At 34.2% G+C, this 20757-nt stretch overlaps 1 protein-coding gene across 1 annotated transcript; it reads right to left on the reverse strand.

The window, feature by feature from the left end:
- Nucleotides 1–428: 428 nt before the first annotated feature.
- LOC150079748 (uncharacterized) lies at nt 429–19784 on the reverse strand. The gene is made up of 2 exons (XM_090382411.1): nt 19560–19784; nt 429–2187 (listed from the first exon to the last, which is right to left on the reverse strand). Exon 2 carries the CDS (start codon nt 1601–1603, stop codon nt 638–640), a length of 966 nt encoding a protein of 321 aa, XP_090238537.1. The 5' UTR covers nt 1604–2187; nt 19560–19784; the 3' UTR covers nt 429–637.
- Nucleotides 19785–20757: the final 973 nt, after the last annotated feature.

Here is a 20757-nt window from a genome sequence, read left to right on the forward strand (position 1 = left end):
AGCAAAAGTACTGTGGGGTGCACAGAAATAACTAACAATACCCCCATTATTTATTTAATGGGATGCAATTATCACTGACGTTAGTTTTGAAAATACTATAATTTTATCAATATTTAAGTGTTTTCAAGAAATGAAAAAAAAAAGCTTAAATACTGAAATATGGCATTTTTAAAATAAAAAATTTGCCTGACATTAAGGTCATTAAAAATTTGCCTGACATTAAGGTCATTAAAAATTTGCCTGACATTAAGGTCATTAAAAATTTGCCTGACATTAAGGTCATTAAAAATTTGCCTGATATTAAGGTGTTAACAGTTGCTATATTTAATTCCAATACATATATATATATATATATATATATATCTTATACTGGAAACTTCTTACTGCAGGATTAAGCCAACTAAGAAGCTTTATATGATTTAGTCTATCTTCAATAAACTCTTTATGAGGAGTAACTTGATATATTGCAAGCTAGAAAACTGTTTGCCACCTGCTGGATACAAGAAAGGTTTCTAGAATGAACCCTGAGATGTCCTTTCAAATCTGATATGGTAGAACACTGCTTACCACAAGCCTTGCAGATGGTCCTCAGTATAAGTTCAGAAATGTCTTTTCAGATTTGATGACTGGAAAACTTCTAATTGCAGATGAGCGGTTTCTCACTGTTGTGCACCCAAAAGTGTTTTTTGAGATGTGATAACTGTGAAAATATTATCCCACACATTTCACACAAAAAATGGTTCTCCTTGGTATGATCTTTGAGATGCGTTTCAAAAGCTGCTGAAGAGGCAAACTGTTTAACACAGGTTGGATAAACAGGATGTTTCTGTTTAGCATGTATTTGGCAAACCTTATCTACATCTGCTTCTGCATATGTTACCCTAGCACCAGATCCACGGATGTAAATTTTCTCTTGTACATGACTGCATTGTTCTTCAACCTCGCTTGATGTGGATAACTGTGCCTCACAGATTGTACAAGGTATGGGTTCTTCCTTTCTATGAATTCTAAGATGTCTTTGCAGTTTTGATGATTCGAAAAACTGCTTACTGCAAGTTTTACAGGTGAATCTTTTCTCTCCAGTGTGAATACTGAGATGCCTTCTGAGATTTGCTAGCTGGGAAAACTGCTTACCACAGCTACCACAAGCATAAGGTTTCTCCTTTGTATGAACTCGGAGATGTGTCTTGACATCTCCTAATCTGGAAAACCGTTTATCACAGGATGGACAGGAGAAGGGCTTCTCATTTGTATGAATAATCAGGTGTGTTCTGAGACTTGATGGATCAGAAAACCTCTTACCGCAGGTTTCACAGGCAAATATTTTCTCCTTAGTATGAATTCTAAAATGTGTTGTGAGACTTGATGACTGGGAAAACTGCTTACTACAAATTTTGCAGGTGAATGGTTTCTCTTTACTATGCACCCTGAAGTGTTCTTTCAGATATGATACCTTGCGAAATGTTTTTCCACAGATTTCACACATAAAACGTTTCTCCTTAGTGTGATCTTTAAGGTGTGTTTTGAAAGTTTCTGAAAAGTTAAGCTGTGTGGCAGGAGTTGGACGATCAGAAACAGTATAAACTCCGTGAGGTTTCTCCATGCTATGAAATCTCAAATATAGTGATGTGATAAAATCTTACCCACAACTTAGACAATTTTTCTACATTTTGTCTTGTATCTTTTGAGAATTCCTGCTTCAGCAATTATTATGTACAGGCTGCACAAGTATAGTTTCTTGCTAGCACAAATCCTTGTGTAGTTCTAATATTAGTGTTCAGGAAAATTGCTGCTTATTCATTGCATATTACAATGTTCACAACTGCTTGTTGTGAACATTGTAATATTTCTGTTGGGTCATACACAGGTAAAGCATTTCTATTTTTAATAAGTTCTTAATTGTGCTTTTGCATAATATGCCTGTTCTGAAAGCTGTACTTTAAAGCAACGGTTAAAGTTCCTCTTAGCTTGAAACGTGTTGGTGCCTCTTTTGACCCAAACTTTTAAGTAATCTATTGGTAATTGTTTCTTTGCTATTTCTTTCTATTTTTTCTATATATTTTCATTTGCTTTATATTTTGAAGAAGTTTGTAAAATACTTTACTAGTAATTTTCCTTCTCTTTTGTTTGCTCCTGATTATGGTTTTTCTGTATAACTTGTACTTCAAATGATAACCCACAATAGTTCTGCAAAAAAATAAAAATAAAATAAAATAAATATAAAATTTTGTATTCAGTAGGAGAATCAAAAAATGCACATTATACATACCAAAATTTCCAAGAATATTTAAAATGAAATTGTTACAACAGGTGATGGAATTTCTAGATTGAGAGTTTCTTTTTGTTGTTGTCTTAACTTTTTTTTTCACATAATTATAGGTACTATTTTCAATATTGCACTCCCATAAAGGTTGCTCAAAGTTTTACTAGGAATCAGGTGTTTTAATGCTCTTTCAAAAATATTTGATTTACAATTGAGCCACTCAGAAGTCAAACTGATCAACTCCATGAAATAAAAAGTAAAGAAAATTGATGATATTATATATTTTTTAAAATTTAGCTTGAAATACACACACCAACAAACATTATGCAGTGTATTATTTAAGATCTAGGTTTTATATTACAAGATATAAAATACATAAAAATAAATATATCAAATAAAAATTGTTTGTGTTTTTACAAATTTTCTATAAACTTTTGGAGAGTTAACCGATTTGGCAACTGAATATACGAAAAATTGCAGAAAAAATAATACTACAAAAGTCATTAAAATATTATTTATGGAACTTTCAACAGAAAATGGATATAGGAACTGTTTTATTATTATTATCAACATAAATAATATCTTCAATATCAAATACATTCAATGTGCCGTCACCTCGATTTGTCTTTAAATTTCTGTAATAGTCATGTTTAATGGGAGGAATGTATTTCAATAAGTCCATCATGCCTTTTCTCTTTTCTTTTGTTACAGGTCTACCAGAAGGATATAACAAGGGCTAGTCTGTTTTTCAGTACTGATGGTCTACCTTCTTGGGATTTCATAATATTTATTGAACCAAACTATCTTCGTTAAACTTTCATTTGAATTGTATAATTTGTGATTTAGGCCTCTCTAATTTAATCCATTGGCTATGGAGCCAGTTGACTAATAATCCCATAATTGTTTCCTTTCTGTTAGTGATCGAATCTTCTAATGATTTTGTAGAAAAAAAGTCCTGATGAGTCATCTCAACCACATCAAATGGTTTTTTCTTCTTACATGTTCTGATGATTTGGTACCAATCAGCGGGAGAAAAATGTTTTGATTCTTCGCATGTGATTCAATAATGGCAAAATCTGAACCATTAGGCAAATAACCATGTCCACTTACCAAAAATTTTATTTCAGTTGATTCAGCTTTTATCTCTGTAATTTGAACCAGTTTTAATAAACTTAGAACAATTTTAATATTTCTATTTTGTCCGGTGCATGAATCTGAGTACATTCAGTACAAACAACAAATGTATATTCGTCCATTGCTTATCTGATAGGTGTCCCTAAAATACTTCTTGCAAACATGAACATCTTGCCCGTTTTGCCAAATATAAAATAATGAGATCTTGGCTTCCCTGTGTTATCTTTGGGATGATGTCTTTTTATTCTTGCAATCCTAATAGAACCCCATATAAAATATTTTGTTTAACTTGATTCTCCAAGTTGTAAAATGCCCCCATGGCTTGTTCTCCTTGATCAGAAAGTGATCATTTTGATTACATTTCCGAGCACACTGACATGGTTTATCTTGAAATTCTTTCGCAGGCATCAAATGTCCATTCTTATTTTTATACTGCATACCCTGTATTCTTTTACAGTTCTAAATATTTCAAGCCTATTTGTCAGGATTCTGGCTCCATTTCCATCCAGTATTTGAATGATTTGTTTCAGTAACTGGGTTATAGGCAATGTTTTCCTTGTTTGAATCTGATGATGAATCCGAATAAATATGAAAACATCTTGAAATTAGGGTTTCTGAGTACTGGAGGATCACCATATGATTCATTACTCTGCATGTCACAATAATAATTACTTGCCATCTTTATTTTACACCTATAAATTTTGTTTCTTTTAGAAAACAATGTACTTTTATAATTAATATGATGTTTCTTGTTTAACACTTCTCAATACCCTCGATTATGGACAACTGTTGACACCAAACTGGAGTTAATCAAAATATATTAACTGTTATTCAGAACCCATACATGGTTCTGCCATCTCGTGGTGATAAATAGAATTACCAAGGTTAATTGTTTGGTTTCTGAAAAGTTAAGCACTGATCATGTGCTCTGGTACTAAAACTGAGAAAATTACAAAAAGTGGAATTGATCAGTTTGGCCTCTGAGTGGCTCAATTACTAATACAGCCATTTCTAAACTTGCAGAATATATCTGGTCAGTGATATAATAATTTGCAAATTCTCCATATATATAAACAGTATTATCCAACAGGTATCTCTAACTTTGGATCTATTATCCAGATTAATATCACCCTTCTCTCCTGTATTGTACAACATATACAACATTACTCTTCTTCCAAACTGTAGTTTGCAAAGCCTCAGGTCACCATACTCCAAGTCACCTGTGTCCATTAGAAAATTTAGCTTTGTTAAGCGTGGAATTGTTTAAGAATATTAAACTTGGGCAGTAGTGAAATATGTAATTATATGTTCTTAAAAAATAAGTAAAATGAACTTCATTAAGATGTTCACTAAATATATAATATATTATACACTAGGAAGGATTTTCATACTTGTTATGAATCATTTATCTTGCAGTTTTTGCATGTCTTCAATGAAACTGTCAAAGCAGGTTGTTCCCAAATTTAAAAAATTCATTCCATCCCACAAGCTTATGCTTAATACTACCTGTTTGCTAATGCATGATAAATATGGCTGTGCATGCAATCATCTCTGAAAGTGTAATGCCATTCTCTTTTTAGGTTGAGCAAATGAACAAAATGTATACATAAACAGCACAAAATGCTCAAGCATGTATTATGGTTAATTCAACTCTGAGTATACTACGAGCAGGGCTTGAAAAATATGCTCGCCTGTAGCGGATGTATATACCAGGTGGTGAATAGTTACAGGCTAGACAAAATAATTTTTTTAAAATTAATAATAAAATTTTACTATAACCTTCATAGAAGTTTTTGAGACTGTGTCAAATGTCAAAGAATGGCAAAAAACGAAACAGATATGCCATCTTGGTCTCTGGTGGTGGATGCTTGTGAGTTGGGGACACACGAACCACACTAACAGCATTACTCTTCTTATTAAGACTACAGGCCATTAAAAAAAAAAAAAAAAAAAACTTTTTTGGAGGCGAGTCCCTTTTGTGTGGCAAGTAGGATTCTGCATAATTTGTTGAGTCCTGTTTATGAGGGAGATTCAAAGTGAGATTTCGTTTTTAATTGTACAGTTAATACAAAATCAAATTACTACAGTCACTTTTATGGATACTCACTAACTTTCAGAATGTTTTTAAGAAAGCTTTTGGCTGATATCAAAACCAATTTATGATTCCATTTTTCATCTTATTATTTGACTTAATTTCTTGCTTAATTGGCGAATTCTACTTCTTTGTACTTCTTTCATAACAAAGATGGAAGAAACAGGTAGAGATAATTATAAGGAGAAATGAGAAAAGTGCCACCAGTTCAATCAGTGTATTCACTATCAGATTAAATGACATATGTGGATGGGTATTGTAATGGAGAAATGACTTGTGGTCAGAAGACCCTGTTCCTCCCCCTCCCAACATAGGTAACACTTATCAGCAGTATTAACTGTATAAATACAACTGTATACAGATATATAAACTTTATAAAGGAAATCAGAATGAATAACAACTTTGCCATCAAAAATACAGTGGCCATCAGTTTGTTTTCTAAGACCATGATAAGACACAAACCACACCTAAATACACAACATAACAATGGCTCAAAACTGACAATATTCAGCTACTGATGTGTTCTGAAGCTAACCCCATTGCCCTTACATCTTCCCTACAAATTCATTCAAAAACAATGAAATGTAAATTCATACCATCGTTTCTTCTGATGACAACCATTTTGGCACATTTTGAGTGCAGATTTTATTGAATTTGAAGGCCCTTTCCCCCAACAAATGCTAGAACTTGGCCCATGAACAGCACAATGTGTTTGGGGTAAAAGGAAAATTAGAAATCTGGTAAAAACACAAGGTCCATAATGTATAAAAATAAGAATTAGTACAACAAAACCAAAGTGAGACTTTGTGTTTGGAGTTTACATAAAAAAAAAAAAGTACTGCATGCTTCTTCCCACGAGAACAGAAAAAATTAGATAGACACAAACCATGCCTAAATACATAACATAGCAATGATTCAAAACTGATATGTTCTGCAGCTAATCCCATAAACTCCTTTTAAGATAAAACCATAGAAAATTTATAGGAAACAATTAAGTTCAAAAAATTTTAGTGAACTTGTCCTTAGTTCTTCCCAGTGTATGAGGATCAACATTTTCATACAATGGTAATAACTTAGATTATGTACAGTAGTCATACCCACATCACACGTGCAGATGTCTTAATAAACTTAGAGAAAAATATGCTCTTTATATGCTCTTAGAAAATATGTTCTGCTCAATTCACCGTTGATTACTCTAATGGAATGTATAAGTGCAGTAAGCATCATTAATAAATGGTCACTCATGAATGATGTTGAATCTATTCAATAGGTCAATAGTGTTATCTCAATTCTTTTTAAGTTTTAAAGGAGCTGATCAAGTTTGGAGTGCAGAAAACCTTTCAGATCCCCCTTCCCCCACACAGCATAGATTCCACACATGTACTAGAATTGTCAGACAAGTCAGGGAAGTTAATCCAGGTAAGCAGTTTCATGAGTAACAAGGTGTCAATTTTTACCAGGAGAAATTATTGAAGAGGGAGAGATTCCAGTTTAATGCGATATAGGGTGTAGACCTCTAAATTGTGACTACCAAGCACTTTACTGAACTTGTATGAGATCCAGTATAATAGGTTAAGAAATTACTTTCAATGGATTCAAAGATCAAGGACCAGCTCACAGAGGAATAGCACATGAACAGGGAAACAAGGAATATAAGCCTGACATAGCCAGTCTTGTTTGGTTCTCGAAGATGCAAGATTCTTCTCCCACATTACTCACAGCCTCTGATGAATTTCAGGCTCTTTTGCACTGGAATAGAAACACATGAAAATGCCATCTTATTTCATAGTGATGTGGATTACCACCACAACCAAAGAAGTGCTGGTCGACAGAGCTAACATATAATGATAATAACATATGCAGCTTGAACAAAATGCATCAACTATATGATTTTTAATAAAGGAGTCCAGTCAAATTTGAACTGAGTAAGAAAGCACAGGCTGAAAGAGTTGTCTCTTCTGCTTGAGAAGTGGCTAGCAAAAAAAAAAAAGTTCTCATCCCATGTTACTCCCAAATCACTGTAGCTGTTTACTTTATTAATGGGGGGTGAACCATTTTAGTAAGCTATGGATATTATTCATTATGCTATTTCAACACTAATTCGTTCACTATTACAATAACTTCCCAATAATTCATAAAGCAAAAGTTTGTAAATCAGGAGCAATTTTCCCCATAGGTATAACAAGATGCATTTTAAAAAATAAAATATTTACTTTGAAAAATGAATCACAACCAGGAAGCCGACCGGGCTAGCTGGGTGGGTAAAGTGCCTGCCTGGCAACCAAAAGGTCGCGGGTTCGATTCCCGCCTCGGGCTTGGATCAAAGTACTGCAAAAACCTTGGGAGGTGCATTATGGCCACAGAAGCTTATGCGCCAACAACTACCAAAAAAAAAAAAAAAAAAAAAAAAAAACAACCAGGAACTACAAGATATAACATTTTATAACAACAAAATTTAAAACTTCTCTTAACAATAAGATTAAAAAAATTTTGCTGCAATATACAATAAAGGTGGACAGAACCATACTTATGAGTTAGTGAAACATGAGATTTGCAACTAAAATGATCCTAGTCTTCTAAACATTATGTATTCCTGGCTTGGAGCTGTGTTGGTACTGGGTGGGGAAGGGAATCCACCTATTATGGAAGCATTTCATCAGGTTCCCATAGACTACAGAAGACATGTTTCCAGCACTGGTAAGTCTATCTTCTTTTACTGTGGTGGTTGAAAAAAGGTTTAGTGGCATCCTTGATAGTCATCCAGTGTGTGCTTATGTGTGGGAAGGGGGAAGGAGTTGAGTGAATTTGCCTTTATTTCCATGTTTTAGGAAAGGTTGGCTTGTATCCACTAGGCCTCTACAAATTCTCTGCATTTTTTTTTTTTTTTTTTTGTGAATGCCTGGATGATACAAACCAGCTTCTCCTTGAACTTTAATGGAAATAATGGAAAATATACTATACCCTCCCTAGCCACATTGGCTAATATCTTCAAGAAGACCACTACACCTTCAACCATAACAGAAGGAAAAACCTGTCTGCTAACACCAGAAACATGCTCTCTGAATGGAATGCACTCTCAGAGAGCAGGTTTCCAGTGTTAGCATCCCCCTGGGGGGGGAAGATTATTCTGCAATGGGAGCACTGCAGGATAATCTCCCCCAAGGGATTCTCCTATAGGTCTCATGACTGTCACGCATGACCCCTACCACTAACCCTACATGCACGATTAGAATTTTCATTTAAACTGACAGTGACATGCAAGATTTTTCCCACATATTTTGCTCGTAGATTGATGAATTTCAGGCCCTTTTGCACTGAACTGGAAACATTATAAAATGCCATCTTATTTCATACTGACATGGGTTTACTACCACAACCAAAGAAGTGCTGTTTGACAGAGCCAACATTTGTGCAGTTTGAACAAACACGTGTAGTTTGAACAAACTGCATAAACTATAATTTTTAAAAAGGAGTCCATTCAAATTTGAACCATCCACTATCCATCTATTATGGTGTATCCAAGTAATAATGAATAATGAAGTCCCTCATTCTGATTTTTGTAAATTCTTATAACATTATGAATGTGCAATGTGCTTCTTATTTATAATTCTGCTCTTTGTAATTATTTTTAGCCACTTGCAGAACTGCAAACAAGCACTTATATGAGGGTAACACATCTACTGTTTACTAGGATATCACTTTTTAAATCATACTACAGAAATTTTACTAATTATCTACTTCATAATTATTTTCAACTATGGCAATAAGTGCAGTCCATGATGAACTGTTTCCTATATTGCTTGCCTGCATATAAGTGTCACTGACATTTTTTGGATACTGCATAAAGAAATTTCCTCCTAAATACAGAACTATTGTTGAAGTACAATGTGCTACAATAATGGTCACTATATTATCTTTTGGAGATCTTCAGTGATCAATTTTACAAGACAAAACAGCCCACAATATCTCAAAATGAGATAAATGCTGCCTTCTCCTTAGATCACTTTCTACTACAGCTCTGAGTAAAAAGGCTTTGATGACTAATTTCTCCAGTCACTGATGTGATTTGAACCAAGACTTCCCCAAAGGTAACAGGTGGTAATACTACTTTGTGTCATAAGACTTCAGACCGTTATTTAATAAAAAAGTGCAACATGAACTGAAATTTAAAAATAAAAAATACATTATGAAATACAGGAATTCCACCTATACTCATTGTGCATTAATTCAAAATACAAATTACATCCCTTTCTACAATACCATAGGTAAATAATATTTAACTGGTATTATCTGTAAATAAGAAAATCTTGTAAGCTGTGAGTTTCCATTGTGTCTGAGCTTTTCCATTGTTATTCATATAGTTTGAGTTTAATCTCTTCTAAGTTATTAAAATCAAACAGGAAACGTTTGTAGATAAATGTGTTGCTTTACAAATGTCCTATACTGTTATAGATTGTCCTAACTTTAGAGAGTATTCCCTGATAAATAATTCCCTCTCATCTGTTTCAAATGTTGGCAATGTGATGTAAGGAAACAAAGCTTATACGGTAATGGCCAAAAGTTTCAGTTCTAAATACACATTCATTATATTATTACTAGTTGAGTGCATTCATATATATACATATAGTGCCCTTATCTTCACCTTGTTCATCTGTTCACATTTCATAATTCAACTCCAGTGGACTGACTTTTATGAAATTTTATACTTGCTCTAAAGAAAGATTTGTCAATTTACCACAAATTTCATTAAAACTGAACCAATATAAATCTGTATTTCTTCTTATACATATCACATAAGCTATCCACATATTGTAGCTGAAGCACTGGATATTTTCTTTCCATGTGCCAACTAGAGTAATGAAATAATTAGTCTAGATTTGACGAGGATTTATGGCGTGACTTGTGTGTGTGTGTGTGTTTAATGGTGCATAAGCTACACTGGCTATAGTGCGCCTGGTGTGACTAGTATATTGGGTAGCATATCGGGACATGAAAAAAATTAAACCGAACATAATTAAATATGTAAATATTTAACATTAAACAGTTTTATTTTTGCTTTTAATGGGCCCTCATTAGCAGCATAGTGGATATAACAGTCTTCACCATACCTGGTGGAAAAAGCTTAAGTTCGAATCCTGTCAATTACGCGATTAATCTTTATGGGCTTTTTCAAAAAAATAGCTGAGTTAGGTCTCAGGAGAGGGTTACGTTGTTTTTTCATGCAGCCCTTGCCTGAGAGGGATGCACAAAACTGAGCTCATCAAAAAAAAAACAGCCACTTCACACGTGCAAATTGAGAACATTTCTTTACTACACATCAGCCATATTGCTGATTCAGTTCTAAACACAGGAAATTAAATGTTTTTGTCTCTATGTTTTACAAAGGATCTTCGGCTTTAATAGAACAAAAAATTAAGAAGTCCAATGCACAAAGATCCCACTCGGTTCAAAGAATATTGGCTAAACACTAGAAAAGATGTGAATGAAGCTCGCTCACTCACTCTCTCTCTCTTCTTAAGGGAAAACAGGAGATAAAAAGTTAAGAAAAATGACTATTATAGCTATTTACTTTATTTAAATATTGCTTTTTTTCAATGAAAACCCCAAAAACAAGAGGTACTGGAACCTACAGTACCATGGGTGGGGTGAACGTTGAGAAGATGAAAGATGCTTTTTGACTTTAAACTTGAACATCTATAGATTGTAATATTCAGAAAATATGTATGAAGAGAGGTTGTTCCAGAAATTGGAAGTTGAAGGAATAAGTGAGGAAGATAAAGTTCATTCTGTGAGTTTGGATTAGTTTGGGAGGGAGGGGAGAGAAATTATAAAAGCCAATTCAGAAGAACAGTAGTGTCCATGGAATAGGCTGACCATACATTCCATTTTTTTGCTATTCACCAGCCATCCCATCGTTTTAGTAAAAATATCATTTTGTCCCATTTTTTTTTTAAACATTTAAAAAATATTAAATATTAGAACAGCATAACCTATAGTCATGATTATATCGTAGGATGGCTGCCATTGTGGGTAGCAGTCATTCATGTAACCACAGATAGAGGCGTGTCAATCAAATGCCAAAAATTCCATAATTTAAAATGTCAAAAAAGAGAAATTGCACATTTAAAGAAGACCTTCAAAAAGAATTCAAATTTATTAACTGGACAATTGGTATAGTGATAAAACAAAAGTGGTTTGTCAACATTGTAATGTTCATCTTTCTGTTGCTCATGGAGTGACATTAACCAACATCGATGTAGCCAGAAACATAAGTGCTGAGAAAACTTTGAATTCGGTTCTTTGATGAATGAGCTGATGAATTAGCTCATTCTAATGAGTTAGTGCAAGTAGATGAATTAGCGCATCAGCTCATTCATCATAAGATGTGATCACGGAGAAAGTGATAAAATCGCAGCATGCAAAGCTCTTACTGCCTATCATACTGTGCATTACAATCAGAGTTTTCGTATAAATGACTTTGTCAAAATTGATATAAAAGATTTATTAACCATAATTTTTTCCGCACGTACAAAATTAGAAGCAATAAATACTAACGTTTTATCACCATATACACTGGATGAAGTAATGATGGATTTGAATGAAACTAAAAGCATTACAATAAGTTTAGATGCGTCAAAAAGGCATGAAACTGTTTCCGACTGTTGTGCTGTACTTTTTGCCAAACTGTGGTGTTACAGCTAAAATTATGGATTTTACTTCTTTACCTGGTGAAACATCCAAACTAGAAAGTATTATGTTGAAGAAAATAACAGATAAATTCTCCTTACAAAACAAAATCATTGCTCTGTGTGCCAATAATACCAACACAAATTTTGGAGATTGTAAAAGAGTTGGTAAAAATAATATATGGAGAAAAATTGGAAATCAGTTGGGGAGAGATTATCAGTATTGGTTGTGGTGCACATATTATTCACGATTGTTTCCAGTATGCTGTCAAATGCCCGCCAATCGATATTGATTGTTTTGCAGTTAAAATATACAAATACTTTTTATACACACAGTCAGAGTCGAAGAACTTAACTTTTGTAGGAGACAATTATGCAAAATTATTGGAACATGGAAATACAAGATTTTTGTCCATCGGCCCCCAACTGACAGAATTTTAAGCATGTTTGACCGATTTTGTTCATATTTTCTTTCTCATGAAAAATGTTCTGTTATGTTGCAAAAATTATTTAAAGATCCTTGTTTGAAATTATGGCTGTCATTCTCAAGAGATCAAGTTTCAACATTTCAAACATATATTAGTTTTATTGATAAAGATAATATTTCAGCTACAGATGTAGCTATGAATATTCAAAATCTTACAAACACATTAGAAACCAGAAAAAACAAACTTTATAACAATAGATATTAAAAATAAACTAAAAATGTTAATAAATGGAGGTGAAATTAGTGAGGTCAAGTTTTTTGTAGTTAAGAACTTTTATGAAACCAGCTTAGAATATGTAAACAAGCAGAAATGGAGCTTGGGAAATACTGAAAAATTTAAATGGGTATTACTGAGAAAGGTACCTGAATGGAAAGAAATACAGGACAGTTTCAACAAGGAGCTTATTACATGAATAAGAATAGACAAAACTCTCCTATTTGATCAGTGGGCATTTATAAAAGCAATAGTTGTCAGGCAGTTGGACACATGGAATGAAGAAAACATTTCTGTATCTGATAGATGGGTTCAAATATTTTCTGAAAGGCATGAAAAATATATAGCTTTCCAGGATTTTAGTAATGTGGAATTTGTTCTTTGCCTACCTGGAAGTACAGCTTCTGTGTAGAGAATATTTTCCATAATGAACAGCACGTGAAATCCAGATTAAGTGTTGAAACTTTGAAAGCCATATTAATTACAAAGCAAAATTGCAATATGGAGTGTGATAAGTTTTATGACAAAATCTTAAAAGACCAAAATTTGTTATACAAAATAAGTTCATCTGAAAAATATTCTTGGTGCGAACTTGATGATGTGCAGTTCCCCTTCATGTTGGCCTAAAAACGTTTTGTTGAATATTTTTTTCTGCTCTTTCCGAACAACATTTCTTCTCACCATCCCGTTTTGGCCTCAAGGAATTATCGTCATCCATGAGTCATGGAGGTAGGAGTGACATTAACCAACATCGACATAGTCAGAAATATAAGGATTCTGAGAAAAAAAACTTGGAATTCGGTTCAGAGCATCATATACACAGAGCTATTCATCGTCCCGTTTTCATCATTCCCCATTCCGTTTTGACCTCAAGGAATTATAGTCAGCCTACCATGGAAGTATATGCAGAAAAGCCATGCAGCAGAAACAGCATATACAAGACAGAGTGGAGAGACTGTGTTAGAGATAAGTCATTAATTAACTGCCCACTTTTGAACAGAATATAGAAGTTCAAGAGAGGTTTCAGAGGCAGCCCCAGATGCAGGAACAATACTCCATGGTAGGGCAGATTTGTGATTTGTACACAATGAAAGGCTGTTTGAAGAAAATTAATGCTGGGAGCGAAAGAGAAAACCCAGAGTTTCAGATGCCGAGGAATCAATATTTGTGACGGCTTTATGCCCAGAGAGATTAGAAGTTAGGGTAATCCCCAATAGTGATAGGTGACTATGTTTAGAAATCAGTGTCATCAAAGATAAGCATAAGAGCGGAAGAATCCTTTTTGTGAGATAAAAGACAGGACAGTTTTGGAACATTTAAAGAATAGCATTTAAGGAACTGGTAGCAGATATTCAAGAAGTTGAAGCTGTTGTCAATGGCAGCAAATCATTATAAAAGAGGAAAACAGTGGCAAAAAGAATTAAACTTGTGATAGAGTGTTGTTGTTTGTTATTTGGTTTTTAGGAGCATTAGCAACTAAGGCCATACTGCTCCGGGATATGCGGTGGTCATTCCCTGACCTTTCCGCATCCTCCGTATTTGGTGGTGACGGGCTCGAACGCCAGTATAATCAAGAAGCGTGTGCTATGCACTGCTGATCCTTCCCACCTGGCTACGGAGGCACCCTACTTGTGATGGAGGAAGCTGTCTTCCTTCATCACAGGTAAATTGATGTATACATATTCTCTGCTACAAGTGTAACTACTATAAGTTTACAGCAATTTAAAATAGTCTTAAAAGAGTATTAGAATGAATCTGGCTTCCTTTAACATAGAAGATCATAAAGAAATATGTTATTGTGAAAGCCAGCAAAGAAATATTTCTGTGGTGAGGAGTACAGTTCCTAGAATTAATCCAATTCAGAAACAACTCTCCCAAATGGGAACTTTTATTAAACTGCCACTAACAGCGTGGCGAAGAATTTACCCTCCTTCCCCTATCCCACCCAAAAAAAACCCCCTTTACAGATAGTATATATTTCCAATCCAGTAATCTAGTGTCTAAATAACTGGTGGTAGCTTATGGAGACCAGGTGAGTGAATGTGAGGACGTGTTCAAATGTAAAGAAAGAAAAGCATAATAACATTATTATACTTACATAATACGCATAATTTTTTTTAAAAATTTGCAGTATTTAACATTTTTATATTTAATAACAATCAATATTAATGTCATCTTGTTTTGTTCTTTTATGTCTTGTTATTTAATACCTCTTATTCTGTAAACCCTTGGCCTTTTGGCCATGAAGGAAAAGTGCAACACTATTTAACCTTTTAACCAGTTACAATCAAAGGTTCTTGCAATAAAGACTCGCACTCTCTCTGTAATAAGATCAACATACTTTATAAAAACAGAAATGAAGGAAATCAATGTCTATACAATAAAAAAAAGTCAGTGATGATGTTAATATTAGCATATAGAAGTTTTAAGAATATGATTAAAAATTCTGAAGTAGCATCAAAATCAGTTCAGCTGAATTTGGTACTGGACTACCTTTCCATAATTTTTCTTATTTACTATTTGATATTATTTAATATTTTATTATTTTTTTTCTGGAGGCAAGTAATTTTGTTTTGTCTATTCCACTGTATTTGAGTGTGAGTATTTTCTGCTATTTAAGCTCTGATCACTTCCAGAGATAGCTGTTGTACGATTTGGCAAAGTATTCAATACTTAAATTAAAAATGCCACTCATAATTAAGGACCAAGAGTACAGTTGGAATTTAGGATAATTATGCATACGCTCAGCCACTAAAACTTTTCATGCAGCCTTGATGACTGCCTTCAGTAATACTGCATTTAAATAAACAATTTTCATGTGGATGCCATCTTTTGATAGCATGGTACTTGTACAAGATTTGATCAAAGGTTTATATAAAAAAGATTAATACTGCTATTAATGGCTTCCAAATGTGTGCTAAGAACCATAAGAATATTTTCTGTGATGTGTGCATCATAGGCCAATTTGCATGATGTGTGTACTAAAACACCCAGAATAACTCCCAGGAGTGCCTGCCAAGGATCAGTTAACTACAGCCTCAAATGAAAAGGACTTCGGAAATTCCTCCAGTCATCTAAGGGAATCAAATCCAGAGGTCTCCAAATAAGTAGCAGAGAGCGATATATCTTGCTGACTAGGCCACCACATAGGTTGATCAAAACATTTGGTGAATGATCTTATAAATCTTTCATAGTGGTAGCAAAAGATTGTGAACAGTTCTCCTTAAGCCTGTGTGGCAATTCAGTGGAAGGCTGCTTTGAGAAAATGCTTTTCTCATTTATGTGGCCCCTTCACCATGACAATGTACTGTACAAAGTGTCACTTGCCATTTTGCAATGTTTGCCTAACAAAAACATTCCTGTTGTGCTGCACCATATGGCTTTTGGCTATTTCCAAATTTAAAACAGGACATGAAAGAAAATTTATTTTAGTCAATGCAAAAAATCCAATCAAACAGCAGACTGCCTAAGAGCATTTACAAAAATATGCTCCCAAAAATATTTTGATCACTAGCAGGCACAAAGAACAAATGTATGGTTGCAGATGTTAAATTGAAGAACATTAACAACATAAACATTTATCATTGAACAAAATTAATTTTTTGAAAGTCATTACAACATGGTCATTAAAGAGCACTGCTGATTATATTTTTGTGGGAACCAGGATTTGTAGTTATCTGCAGTTCAGGGTGACTCAAAAGTTGCTACCAATTTTTGAAATCCTGTTGAAGTTACATTCTGTAATCACACAGAACAGCACTGTTCAAACTTTTTTTTTGGCCCTGAAAACCGTTTGCAAATCCTGTAGAACTCTTGTCTTTAAAAACAGTTACAATTAACAATAAGTTAAAAAATTATTAATGTGTAAAAATAAAATATCAGTCATAAAAAATTAATGGAATATTTCAAGAAAGTTTAAAATTCATTCCTCTTTTTGAGAATTTTCTCAAAAGAGAAGAATGAATCCTTATTCTTCAAAAATTCTCATTCCACTCTTATTTTTCTACCCAGTTCCATTAAAAAAAAAAAATTGTAAGATCACAGTTTTGAAACCTATGAATAAATATTTGTCAAATTATGTTTATTAGAGAATCTGATACCAATTTAAAATTTGTTTTTGTACCACAGTTTCATTTTTATTTTATTTAGATGCCTAGTAAAATGAGGAAAACTGTTTACAGATATGAAGATGAGTCAGTAGCAACTGTTCAGAGATGGTGGCAAGCTGAAGGAGGAAGGAATGTAACATCAAACCCTAAAACCATTAATAGTGGTTTATGGAAATGACAGTTGAAGTCAAACAGTTATGTTTTGGATGGGAATGGATAGAAGACGCTTTTCACAAAAATCAAGAAATTCACAAGAAACTTGAGTGTGAAACAGTTGACTTACCATTCCGTATTGAAAATTTTTAAAAGGGAACTAAAGTGGAAACCACACTATATGCAGGGAATGATCCAGAAGGACTATAATCAAAGGATTTTTTTTTTTTTAATTTTTGTCCTCACCTTTTTCCAATTATATATATGAGGTTAGCATTTTTTTTGTTTTTTTTTAGTGTTTTGGCATGAAATTTTTACGGCTGGATGCCCTTCCTGACACCAACCCTCACCCTTTATCCAGGCTGGGGTTATGCGGTGACCTTCCGCATCCTCTGCATTTGGTGATTACGGACTCGAACCCCAGTCTAATCAAGAAGCGCATGCTACGCACTGCTGCTCCTGCCCACCTGGCTACGGAGGCACTGACTATAATCAAAGGATAGTTGGCCAAAATCATTTGGATATATGGAAGGGCTGACAAGTCCCTTAAAAGAACTTGAGGTAGTTCAATCAAGCCATTTTCACATTGGAGGGATCATTAACAGGCACAACAACATGATATGGAACCAAAGCCTGCAGGAAACATGGATAAGGAGCAAAGTCATTCCAAGTAGCATATGGTGTGGAAAAATTTTCACCCCACAAGATACAAAATACGTACAATGAATCAAGAAAGCTACTTTGCTATGATTTAAAATTGTTTTTCACGAAGTCATGCATTTTCCAAAAGTGCAGATTGGCCTGAAAGGTCTGATTTGAACTCGATATGTTTTTTTTTTGGGGGGGGGTGGAATAGAGCCACCATGCAGGTGTATGGGTTGTGCAGTAATTCCAAGTTTAATAGTTTACAAATTTTTAAATATAGAATTATTATTCTAGTTTTTGTTTGTACTTTACTATAAACATTACTAAAACATTACCAACCCTGCATAAAATTTGTTTTCAGCAGTATATTATTAGAAACAGAAATGATAAACATTTTGATAGGCCTTTTTTGTTGTTTTGAAGTATTATAACAACTGCACTGCAGTTTTTTATTCTAATATGCATTTTGTTATGCATTTGTGACCATTATGAAATTATTAAAATTAGATAAATTTTAATTCTTTTGATATTGATAATTGATATTTTGATAATTAATATTTTAATTCTTTTGGGGAATCCAAAAGACTTCGCACAAAGGCACCTCATAGACACACAACATTCCTGGGCCAAACAAATGAAAATAAAAAGCCAAAAACTGTCGATAAGCTAGAAGAAATTCAGGTAAATCAGGGACTGTAAGAGGACGACTATAACCTATAGTCCTCCTCTTATGATAAAAAAATATTTCGAATTTTTTTTTACTGCTACATGGTTATAACTTGAATGACTGTCTGGATAAATGCAGAAAATATAATGGTCAGATTGAGAAAGGCTGCTGACAGTTCTGGTGTCTATGCTAAAATTTGTTAGCTAAATGATTAAAATTATCTAAAAATAATACTAAATTAAATCATTCATGTCTTTTGTAAAAATACAGTATCCTTTAAAAAACAGGTAGTGACTTTCAAATCATCCTGGAGATCCTGAATTGATCCTTGATTACTGGTCTGTAATCAAGGCATGTGTTTCATGAAAGCTTATGTACCATTAGCCCACAAAAAAAAAATAAAAAGTTTCACACATTTATTCCCTCAAAACGTTTGTCCAGTTCCTCCTTGAATTTATTTAAGCTATCAACTTCCACAACAACACATGGAAGTTTATTCGAGCAATCAGCTACCCACTGGCTAAAGGCAAATTTCTGCACATCTATTCTACAATTGTCTTTCCTCAATTTGAATTTATGCCCCTTGGGTTCAAAATTGTAGCAAGAGGAAGAATCCCATCAGAATTGAGCCTGCTCAACCCATACACCTCAATCAGATCACCTTGCAGGTATCTAGTCTCCAGATGCTGCAATTTACAGAACGTAAGCCTTTCTTGGTAAGACTACCATTTCATTCCCCTCACCAATCTTGTTGCCCTTCTCTGTACTCGTTCATCCTTCCTAAAATGAGGCTTGCAGACATGTACGCTGTACTCAAGGCACTGCCTGATCACTGCTTTATACAAAGAGATAATTACCTCCTTTTCCCTACTAGCAGATAATGGCCCTGTATATCAATGACAATATCCCATGAACTGCTCTGGCAGTCTCTGCACTGCTCAGAAAATTTCATATCTGACTGCACAATTACTACCAGGTCTTTTTCATTTTTACTACTATTCAAATACGCCGCCATAGCTAATTCAAATTTAGCTGTGGAGGCGTATAATAATCATTTCTCAGTTCAGTACAATCTTTAAATAGCATAATATTAAAATTAGATTTCTTACCACATCTGTTCCATCAACCAAATGTCAAAATCTCGTCGTATAACCAGAACGTCTTATATTACTGCAGTCGGGCATTACAGAGAAGTCGTGTGAGTTGTTAGAAACAAAAAAGTCTCAAGATCATATTATTCTCACACGCAGTACTATGTTAGCTATGCACAAAATAAGGAGATAGACATGAAAATGTCTTCCTGAAATTTAAGAAAAAAACACTACAAAACGAACAGCATGATTTACCATCGTACGTACTTCTTTTCCCAGAAGCCTCTGAGAAAGGAGGCCGAATTGAGAAAACTGTCACGTGACCATGAAAATTCAGTATGAGCTCCTACAGAATATTCCACTTCAACAGACGGTTGAGTGAGCAGATGTGAGTTCAACCAGCTAAACACTGAACATAGTACGCACAAAAATTTTAAATGTAAAGAAGGCAGAGGAACATGCTATCAACTTGTTAATAAGAGGCTCGCTCGAGAATTTCAGGTAAGGGGCATTAACTTTCTTTTTAACAACAAGCTTGGATGATGCCCAAAATAAAACAAGTAGCTCTCAATAATTTATGAAAATTTTCGTGTCCAATCTAAAACTGTACCCAAGTTTTTTTTGTTTTTTTTTTTAATTTGGTTTGAATTTCACCTTCCATATACCATTTTGTGCAATTTCATGAAACGCACACCAGAGGCGTACAACTAGGAGAGGGAGGCTACCGCGCTTCAGCCACCTTCCAAAGAGACTCCATCCAAATATAGAAGAAAAAATGTAATTTTCTATAGGTCGAAGGAGCGGCTCCCATTGTAAGTACCGCTCAAAGAAAGTTTCTCCGTGCTCGCATCCAACATCGTGTGATCTACAAACAGCAATTTCCGTCTCTTCATAATAAAGAGCAGCAAAACTTCTCAATGTTTTTCTCTGACAGCAAAAGGGCTGAACTGCAGTTTGGGCTAGGTGGACAATAAGAAAAAACTTTTGGGGTGTACGTAGCCTTCACGAGGGCGAGAGGGGTGAGGATCAATTTAAGCACTAAGTTCTGGAGCTAGGCAGAATTTTATGGTCGTATATTATTTGGAACTATTTTAATTTTGGGATTTATCATGTACAGTATTAGGTACAGTACGTATATTCGTATGTATCTATACATATATACAATATATATATGCAGTAGCGTAGCTACCCTTTTTCGGGCCAGGTGGCAAAGAAC

This window comes from Mastigoproctus giganteus, chromosome 10 (genome assembly GCF_048544385.1).
Source record: "Mastigoproctus giganteus isolate SK-2022 chromosome 10, ASM4854438v1, whole genome shotgun sequence".
In the NCBI taxonomy this organism is placed as follows: Eukaryota; Metazoa; Arthropoda; class Arachnida; order Uropygi; family Thelyphonidae; genus Mastigoproctus; species Mastigoproctus giganteus.

What these genes read in the sequence shown, in the direction of transcription:
- LOC150079748 (XM_090382411.1), bottom strand. Translation starts at nt 1,603, where the DNA reads ATGGAGAAACCTCACGGAGTTTATACTGTTTCTGATCGTCCAACTCCT.